The sequence below is a fragment of the Adiantum capillus-veneris genome, chromosome 29 (genome assembly GCF_014529385.1).
Source record: "Adiantum capillus-veneris isolate H3 chromosome 29, ASM1452938v2, whole genome shotgun sequence".
NCBI classification, from domain to species: Eukaryota; Viridiplantae; Streptophyta; class Polypodiopsida; order Polypodiales; family Pteridaceae; genus Adiantum; species Adiantum capillus-veneris.
In genome coordinates this window covers 42770082-42780675 of record NC_140959.1, presented here as the reverse complement: position 1 = coordinate 42780675, position 10594 = coordinate 42770082, and the positions used below count along the sequence as shown (strand labels likewise).

Below are 10594 nucleotides of genomic sequence, written 5' to 3'. Positions count from 1 at the left end.
AATAATGCCCCATCAAAGATGCTTTTCCTCTTCCTTGGCTGCAGCCGAGTGAGCTGCATCTTGGAGGAAGAAGTGACTAAGATTTTCCAGTCCAGAGGTCACTCTACCACCAGGGGTGTCCTGCGTGTCCATGCATTTTGTCCAAAGTGCGTCCACCCACTCTCTAAGCTCTAGATCACAATTAGATTTATCCTTGGTCAATCCACAATTAGATAAGGAGATTTATCCTTGGTCAATCCACAATTAGATAGGTAGAGAGAAAAGAGCCAGCTCGTGACCGAGCAGAAAGTAGGCTCGCTGGTACACACGACCAGGCTCTTCGCCTCTCACATGTTTCTTTTTAATACTACAAACTACACACACACACACACACACACACACACACACACACACACACACACACACACACACACACACACACACACACACACACACAAGACAGAGACAGAGAGACGTTTTTCTTCCTACTGACGTGGTTTGAGACCTGTTAATCTTGAGACCGACTAATCTCAACTCTCAGCTATTAAGTTTAGGCAAACCTTATCCAATCCAAACATTGTTAGCAACAAGTTGTATGTTGCATAGCAAGTTAGAAGAGAGAAAGAGAGAGAGAGAGAGAGAGAGAGAGAGAGAGAGAGAGAGAGAGAGAGAGAGAGAGAGAGAGGAGAGGAGAAGAAGAAGATCACAACAGACCTAAAAATATTAGCCGATGAACGTTGATTCTTGAACTCAAGGGCTTGCATGCTCACATACTTATACAAGGAGAGGGGGACATAGTGACCTCAAAGGTTAACGCGCGCACGCATGCACGCGCGCACGCGAGAGAGAGAGAGAGAGAGAGAGAGAGAGAGAGAGAGAGAGAGAGAGAGAGAGAGAGAGAGAGAGAGAGAGAGAGACGGCACTTGAGGGGGACCGAGGCCCCGTTTGGTGAATTGCCCCTCTCCGCGGCCATGCTCCCCGCGGGCCGATATGACTACTCGTGGACCGGCCGGGCCGCATGAGGGACAGCCCATGTGGGGCGCTAGGGGCAAGGAGGGACCGCCGGCGCGCGTGGGAAAAAGTTCCCCCTCACGAGGATCCCAATGTGTGTTGGGATCCTCGTGAGGGGGAACTTTTTCCCACGCGCGCCGGCGGTCCCTCCTTGCCCCTAGCGCCCCACATGGGCTGTCCCTCATGCGGCCCGGCGGTCCACGTTCCCATTTCTAACCTAACTCCCGCTAACCTAACTTCTCACCGTGGACGGCACTTGAGGGGGACCGAGGCCCCGTTTGGTGAATTGCCCCTCTCCGCGGCCATGCTCCCCGCGGAGAGGGAGAGAGAGAGAGAGAGAGAGAGAGAGAGAGAGAGAGAGAGAGATCATCCTTAAAGGTGATATTGACCTATGGGACCGAGTACAACATGGAACATGCTCGAAGACTATGGATATAAGGGTGGCCACTGACAAGTTGAGTCCATGAGGTGGCTAGGAGAGAAAGGCACATAGGCCATGGTATGGGCTAAAATGTGGGTAAACCAAGTTTGATGTGATCAAAAGCGGAGCACTCATGTAGGGTATGATGATATCACTCTCAAATTGTTAAGAAATATAATTTGCGTACAAAAAGATACTCTCCTCCATGTAGTGCCTCAATGCTCTGTCTCACATTTAAGGGAGTGGGAGCTAAGCCAATTGGCTGCTATGGTATAAAATATGGGTAAGGGCAACCATGTGAATGGTTGAATATAGTCTGCTCTCTCAAAGAAGAACATGTATGTGTGTATGTTTGTTTGTTTGTGTGTGTGTGTGTGTGTATTTTGCAGCACGCCCTTTCTTTTAGCATGATGCCCAAAACTCTTGCAAAAAGAAATGATTGAGTGAACTTTTTTACTTTCATTGCACTCACATTTTAAGGTGTCAATGGTGCCCAAATGTACATAAAAAACAGTATGTGACTTATATTACTAACATGCTTATGGTCAATTGCAAGAGACCTCAACATCCATGTGATGAGTCTGGTAGATGGAAGTGTACATGCTCGCTAGATTGAGTGAAATCCAGCCTGTAAATTTTGAAATTTACCCACATATAGAGACAAAGTTGCTATAGCTATGCAATCATCCCCAGGTCACACACCCATCATGAATACTGCCTTTGAGAAGCAAACGACACACTACTCACCAAATCAGTTGTCCATACCAATGGCAAAGTTTCTTCTACTACTATGTGGTGTAATGTTGGCATGTTCGGTCATGGCTGGTACATGCATCCTAAGTGCCAACAAATAGCAGTTGATGACTTAGTTGACTCTGATGCCCCAAATTCAAGACCAAAACTACACGAGAGAAGCATGAGAGAGTTGCTATCATGACCAATTCTTGACTGGTAAGGATGGTGAGAGGGGATGCTAATGCATCTAAAGAATTCGTCGTTCAATGCAAACACTATATCCAAAGAAGGATACCAACTCTTTATTAGTCTATTTAGAGGGCCACTACCACTCACCAGGGTCCCATCTCAATTGTGTGAGGGGGACGTTTCTAGCCTAATCGCAAATTCGTTGCCTCCTTAGAGAGAAACATAGGATGTTAAGACAAGACATCATGCGAAGGGAGCCCATTACTTAATTCATTTCCAAGAGACCTCAAATTGACCTGATAATTCTTGAACTCAACACACACACACACACACACACACACACACACACACACACACACACACACACATGGATAGAGAGAGAGAGGGGGGGACAAACTTGCCATGATTAGGAGGAGTATGTTGGAGCTTGGCATGACCAACTAAAAGGAGATTTGTCCTTGGTCAATCCACAAGAATGTGGAGAGTAACTACACTTTATTAGTTGTTCGATCTTACACTCGGAAAGGTAGACATAGTGTTGATCCAAAAGATAGATTTGTGCTTGGTTGGTGTGAATGTGGAGGGCACTTAGACCTTGTGTGTTGTGATACATTGTCATCTAGAACGTACTTATAGTGGTGGTTGATGCACAAGTGTATTAAAGAGCTATAAAAGCTCACATGAGAATCATAGGCATTTGCCCACATTTGCCCTCCCTATGAAGGGAAGGAGAACAATGGTTGCTTCAACTGACGCACATGTAGCCGTGGCAACGCGCGAGTCACATACTAGTTGTGTCTAATACACCTCTCTCTATCGAAACCCTTCTTTAGATGTTCCCTTCTTTAGATGTTTGTCTAGCAGGAGATTTTAAACAAGATTCCCATTAATCATTCCCATTTTGTGAAATAATGACTACATTATGAGCATTGCCCTCGTGTGTGGTGCCAAAAGGAAAACCTTCTTGTATTTATGAAAACAAGGGAAAGGGGACCCTTTCTTAAAAGGAAAATCTTCTTGTGAATGATTCTAATACTTAGGAACTTCTCCGGTAGTGCACAAGACACTTTTGACAGATTTCCACCATCCATCCCACAATCACAAGAAGTTTTGGACAAATTCTCCCAATAATTCCCACATTATGACTTACCTCAACATCATGAGCTTCTGTGAGGGAGGCACCGCATACCTAGCTAGGTACGATTGGGGGCAGGGGACCGCCGGCCCGGTGGGGGGCCCGGGGGTCCCCTGCCCCCAATCGTACCTAGTTAGGTATGCGGTGCCTCTCGAGCAGAAGCTCATGATGTTATTCATTGTATGAAAAACACTGGAAAAGACTCCGTTTTCCTACATGAGAAAATCTCTAAATCTTCTTGTGTTAATGTCAATTACGACAACATCATGAGATTTTGTGAGTGAGGGTTCCGAACCCGTAGACGTTCACTCATGATTTTGAAAACGATAAGGAAAACCAAGAATAGGACCCCTTCCCCAAAAGGAAAACTGTCAAACTTTCTTGTTTATATTTGTTTAGGTTTAACAAGAGAAATAGGATGGGTCCCAAAACAAGAAACCTTTGACACTTAAAAAATGTTGGTTATATACATAGATGGATCCGGGTTAAGCCTAAATTCACACTCAAAGAAATGTACAAGCTATAAGCTCATGGTTAACCACAAGGCACATGTGTGCGTGTGCGCAGGCACGCGCATGTACGTGTGTGTTTTATACATAGAAAAATCCAAAGAGTCAAGCCTAAACAGCCTTAAAGGAAAGTGCAAGCTGAAAGCTGAAAATAATCATCTTCAAGGGTATAAATTCATCAACTCATCACGCACAATATTTGTTAAATACCATAGTATCTCCACTAACATCGTCAATGCCCAAAAGTGGGAGAAGAACTAGATATGAATATAAGAGAGATCTCTCTCTCTCTCTCTCTCTCTCTCTCACAGATTTAGAAATTTTCTCATGTAGGAAAACGGAGTTTGTTCCAATGCTTTTTATACAATGAATAACATCATGAGCTTCTGCTTGAGAGGCATCGCATACCTAACTAGGTACGATTGGAGGCAGGGGACCCCCGCCCCCCCCATCGGGCCAACGGTCCCCTGCCCCCAATCGTACCTAGCTAGGTATGGGGTGCCTCCCTCAGAGAAGCTCATGATGTTGAGGTAAGTCAGAATGTGGGAATTATTGTGAGAATTTGTCCAAAACATCTTGTGTCTAGGGCCATTGCATTGCAAGGCAGTACTATCTCTGCTTGCGCTTTCTATCTCCTAAAGGCGCTTAATATTCCCTTTTTGCTTACCAAAGCCTCTGCTAAGCTGCGGTCTTCACAAGCTTGGTGGAGCAGTGATCGTCTCTACGGATCAAAATCCTGGTTAAGTTTTGCACGTCAGGTGCGCTCTCTACGTGGCCTGAGGCTCATATTATGCACACCTATTTTAATTTCTCCTCCTTCAGTGTGTATTTAAATTCACATTTGAAGGCTTCTATTATCGGCGTTAAGCTAAATACCCATCTTCAACATGACTTGGTGTAGGCATCTTTACCTTTCTTGGTACTTGATTTTGAGCACTTGGGGACTGCTCGCACATACTAGGGAATCAGTGACAAGGACTAATCAACCTCACAAGCTAATGGTGAACTCGCCTAAGGCCTCGTATGCGGAAACGGTGGCGAGGAACATCCATGGACCTTCAACTGGAGGCCCAACCGTCGGGTCCCAATGGAGGTGAACAAGATAGCGTCAAGACTCAACAAGATGGCCACTTGAAAAGATTTGCTGAAGGGACTAGGCGAGGCGAGGCTCACCACATCCTGTCAATTGGGGAGACGGCTTTCTAGGCCTTGAAGAAAAGTCTACCACAGGTGGTTGAAGTGGAGAATGCATGTTCGGTGTCGGTCTCGCCGGCACTGATTTGTCTTTATTGGCAGATACCATCACAGGTAGAGCTTATCAGCTAGTACTCATTATACAAGTTCTTTCATAAAAGCCCTCAATCGTTTGAGGCGTTTAAGAAAAAAACATCTTGTGGTAGATCGTCCTTTAAGTCCGGCTCATACCTCTCAAGTTATTTATGTTATTTATAGTATTCATGATAGTTCTATGATGTATGTTGGCCAAAACTTTCGAACAGCTTTTGTCCATTTTCAGGAACATGTAAAGAAGCGAGAAAAGTTCAAAGTAAGAGCACCATACGTGAAAGTGTGAAACCCTTGTATGCGGCAATAGCAAAACATGGCTTTGAGTCTTTCCGTTGTTTTTCCATTGAGCACATAGAGGGTAATTTTAGAAACTCTAGAGAGTTCTATAAATCAACTTGGCCTCAAGAGTTGTTTTGGATGAGAACTTTGCATACTTTTCTCCCTAAAGGTTTCAATTGGAAGCAAAGTCTTCTTTACATAAAAATAAGACAATTTTTAATAAGAAACCTATGCTTTGGCGAAGGCATCCCAAACCCGAGGTAGTTCTCTCTTCAAGTCAGTTTAAAAGAACTTGGATTCCTAAAGGTTCTTATTCAAATCCACCTTCTATCCGTGAAATCAATCCAATTTTCTTGCACAACACTATTTCTAGTAGAGTACAAGGTCTTCCTACGGATTCAATCTCTAGAATTGAGAGTGACGACTCTTCTAACCATAGAATTTTTGCTTATAGGGATTTCAAACGGAGATTGATTTACCTATCTAGAGCCATGGAGTTGGGTTCTTTTTCTTATAAATTATTTGAAAGGGATAATATAAGGATCCTATTTAGGCTCTTGTATACCCTTGAGAACTACTCTTATGAAGATTTGGAGCTAAGAGAGTCTCATAGTACTCAACTTCGAGTACTGCTAGGCAAATTTCTTAAGTCCAAGTGTCCTAGTCTGAAAAATCCTTTGGTTGGAAAGAAAGATTTGTTGATAACTATCTTCACCTCCCCTGACTTAGACAAGATTGGATTAAGCTCTATTTTGAGATCTCAAGAAGCTTTGGATGCTCTCCCTCCTTGTGTGAGAACGGTATGGAACCATCCCATCGTATCTTTCAACAAATATGTGAAAACTTTAGGACAAAAAGCTTTCAACTATAGTGACATCGGACGTAATCTTAAAAAGAAAAAAAGGCTAGCAATCTCAAGTATTGATTGCCCTTGGAGTAAAACTACCTTTTCTTCTTCAGTAAATGGAGCTTTGGGTCATGTAGTTACTGTTGATTGTTCTATTCTTCCTTTGCGTTCCTTGAAAGACCTTTTCTCAAGAGGTACTAAATATAGGCTCCCTTCCTCAAAATACTCTTGCCTTCTCAAAGCCATAGAGAAAGGAATTTCTAGTTTCTAGTAAAGTTTGAGGAGTCTTTAGGAGTTCAAGGTGTTTTTACCCATTGGAAGTCTGTAGTCCTCAAGAAAGCTTCTTTGAAATTAAGATCTTACTCTAGGAACGTTTCTTCGGGAAGGAATAGCTTATCTTCTTTTGATCGCGATGCTCTTAGGAAATTTCATCATGATTTTGTAACCTCTTACGTAGATAAGTGCTCTAATAACTTTGTTGCTACATGCAAAAAGTTCTATTTAGAATGATTGCTAGGTGAAGTAAACTCTCAGACTTACAATGATTGTGATCTTTCGATACAAGCGGTTATCTTGAAACATCAAGACTTTTGTAAGTCTTTTGGTTTCAAGTGCCAGCTTAAATTACCTTTTTTATATACCATTTGGAAGTTCCACAAGAACCTTATAAACCCTAGATTTATAGCTGCTTCTTGTAACACCTCTTTGATCGAGGTGTCCAAATGGCTTAGTTATTGTTTCCAAGCCATTTTACCTAGCGTAAATGAATGGAAAAATATGCTAAAGGAAGCAGACATATAAGTTGGATTTTAAATGATGAGTAGCTGTGATTCCTGTTACAAGGTTTTTGAACTCTTCAAGAAGCCTTAAAGAGAAATCTTCTCCTTTATGTATCCAAACTTTTGACTTTACAACTCTATGCACGAAGCTAAATTTGGAGGACCTTAAATTTAGATTCAAGTCTCTTATTTCAAGAAGTTTTTGCGTACAAGCTTGAGAAGGATAGGTACACGGCATTGCTAGTAGAAAAGTCAGCCTTGAACTTTGACTTCTTGTGGATGAAAGTAAGAATGTAGATGTAGACAAAGGAAGAAAGAGATTCACCAAGATTGTAGATGACATTGTCATCATATCTTGGTTACGTTTTCTTTTGGAAAACTTATATATAACCATCGACGACTCTCTTTTCAAGCAAACAATTGGTATCCCTATGGGCACCAATTGTACTGTTTTTCTCACTAATTTCTATCTTTTTACTTATGAGTTTGATTTTATGGAGCGTCTTGTCCTTGCTAACACTTGCCCAATATTTTTTCACAAGTTATGCAATGTAAGACACTTTGTAGATGATCTTTTTGTTCCTGATGTTCCTTCTTTTCAAGATTTTATGTATTTGAATTCGAGTTCTGTAGGTGGAGGAATTTATCCTAAGGATTTTTGTGAACTTAATTGTACCACAAATAGTGATTGGTATGCCTTTTTAGACCTTAAGATTTTTCAGACTCCCTTGGGATTAGAAGTAGATATCTATGATAAGCGCCTTGAACCAAAATATGCCAATCTAAATATCATCTGTATGCCTCACATTTCTTCGAACATTTCTCTTTTAGCTAAGTATGGTGTCATTTGCTCTCAACTATTTATATTTTCTCGTCTTTGTTCTAGTAAACCTGCTTTTGTTGTTCAATCTTGCCATCTTATTTCTTTACTAGTTGAAAAAGGATACTCGTTCAAAAGAATCATTAAAAACATTCGTTTATTTTTGCATTGTAGTAAGATTATTTTTAATGTTTCTTCCTTTGTAATGTTCAAGATAATTGGTAGTAGATTCAATAGAAGTGGGAAGCTAAAAATCCCACTTATTGTTTGACTTAATAGCACTTTATGTTGTTGTTTTGATCTCTAGTGCTTCTAGTATTTTTACTATAGCTTGACAAATGCCAGCCTTTATCATGGTTGAGTATGCCCATCACCTCCGGAGGGTGATAGAAGCTTAGCTCGTTGGTTTTGTAGACTACGTTCAAAGCATGAATGACCTCTATACAAACCTGTACCTACTCTTGAGCACTGACGACATGAATAGGGATGTCATAGCTATTGTGCAAGCTATGCATGATAAAGTTGATAATCTTATTCTTCCTGTTTGGACAAGCAGTGAAGTTGAGGTCACATATTGTCACGTTCGGATATTTGCTCTTTGTAGGTTTGTAGTAGTATTCACTTTTTATTTTCGTATTTAGCTTACCTGAGGACTTAAGAATGTGTTCCTTTAGAAGTTGTTGTGTGAAGTTTGATTTCTAGGATTAAGTTTTTAAGATTTCTTATCCTTTTTTGCTTAAAGTTGAGTACTTGTTTTAAGCCAAGTAAGTTTCGTCAACTTATTTTACGCATGCCTTCTTTGAAAACATTTTTAAGCTAATAATGTTTTGTTTTATCTAGTTTTGTTTCGTAGCAAACAAAGTAATTTAGTTAGTTAGTTTTCTATTCTTGTGTCCCTTGCTTTTATAGTTTTATGAGTGCTTTATTCCCTCTTATAATTCGTGAGTTCAGACTATTCTCAACTTATGAAGGTATATATAGAGCTTATCAGATGGATGTTCCGGAAGTCCTTAGCCAGGGCAGAACGAAACGACTGCGTCCAATATATATCCAAAGGGTTTTTCACTATTAGGTTCAACGTAACTACCAAGATCTTAGCAAAAACCCCCATTGTACCTCAACCGCTCCCCATTATGCATCCTGCCATGAACCCGACTTTTGAATCCCTCAAAGCCTTCAAGGATTTTTGCCCCATGTGGGTTGATTTTGTCAACTTGCCAATGTCGTTGTGGGATAACCTCGGAGACCTTGCAAGCACCTTGGAAATTTTGTTGTTTGTACTAGTGCACAGGAAGGTGGGGACCGTGGCGAATAGAGCGTGCATTTGTTGGGATGTACATAAACCCCCTCCAGAGAGCATGGTAATTAATGTAGGTGCAGGGTTGAAAGCGATCCCTCTTAGATTTGGTACTATATTTGGAGCATCCTTTAAGTGCAATGGGTTTGGCCACTTTGGTAGAGACTGCCATCTGAATGGTACTAAGGAAGCTAAAGAGGTTAGAGCTGAACGGCATCAAGGTCCTCAATCAAAGAATCGCTAGTATCCAACATGGAAGTTGATGCTGCAAAGCAAGGGGAAGGTGGGAGCAGCAAGGATAATAAAGTGCTTGAGTCCGACAAGGTGGGCACTCATAAGGACATTCCCCAAGAACTTTTGATTACTGAGCCAAGCCCTAAGGGTTTCAACAACCAAGCCACACCAAATTTGCAATTCGCCGCATTTCCTGTGGTCAAACCTCCCATGAAGCCTCGCCAAAAAATTGCCTTGCCCCTAATCCCCAAGCCGATGGACGAAGGCTGGCAACAAAATTTCAGTGATAAGTGCAAGAGAGTAAAAACTTTGGCGCACAGCAACTTCCACCGCAAGGAGAACCCTCCAGATTTGCAGGAATCCCACATGAATCTAGATAATGACTTTGAGGTGCTGATGGATAGGGATCCAAAAGGGTTTCTTACCTCAGAGATTTTCTCTCCTCGGCTGACTGTGGCGGAGGAGGAAAGCGAAAGAGAGGTGGCTAGGCATAGTTCTCCAGACGTGGAGGAGTTTGTTCCACTCTCCCCTTAATGGAGGACTTAAATATTCAGCCTTGGAATGTGAAGGGTATAAAGTCTGCAAAAAAAGGAACTCTCTTTTGGGAGGAGGTCAAAAAAGCAGCTACAAACTGTTGGCTAATTCAGGAGCACTATCTTGACGCTTCTTGTTGTAGGAAGCAGGCAATAGGCAATAAGTTGGTGTATTATGGCAATGGTACTTTGGGGCATAGTGGGGTGCTCTCCATCTTTGATAGGGAATTAGAGCCACACGTTATGTTTAACCATGCCTCAAGGAGAGTCCTCGGGGTAAGGGTCAAGTGGGTAGACCAGTTCTTAACCATTATCAACATATATGCTCCTTGTGATGCCAAGGGGAGGACCAAACTCTGGGTGGATCTTAGAGAGTAGCCTCTCAAAGGCAACTGGTGCTTTATGAAGAGTTTTTTACATGGTGGAATCTCAAAAGGATAAGATGGGTTCGGCTAGCCTACTCGCTGGCTCTGAAAAATCCAACTGGCAAGCATCCTGCGAGCAAGGATTTGATATTACGTAATTACCAAAAATTTTAT

The 10594-nt window shown here is 41.9% G+C and overlaps 1 protein-coding gene across 1 annotated transcript; it reads left to right on the top strand.

The window, feature by feature from the left end:
• The first annotated feature begins 7602 nt into the window (after nt 1–7602).
• On the top strand, nt 7603–8262 carry LOC147419104 (uncharacterized). Its single transcript, XM_086505781.1, has one exon. The coding sequence runs from the start codon at nt 7603–7605 to the stop codon at nt 8260–8262; it is 660 nt and encodes a 219-aa protein (XP_086361907.1).
• The last annotated feature ends 2332 nt before the right edge of the window (nt 8263–10594 follow it).

Excerpts from the sequence above, each read along its gene's own strand:
- LOC147419104 (XM_086505781.1), top strand. The coding sequence starts at position 7,603 with ATGGGCACCAATTGTACTGTTTTTCTCACTAATTTCTATCTTTTTACT.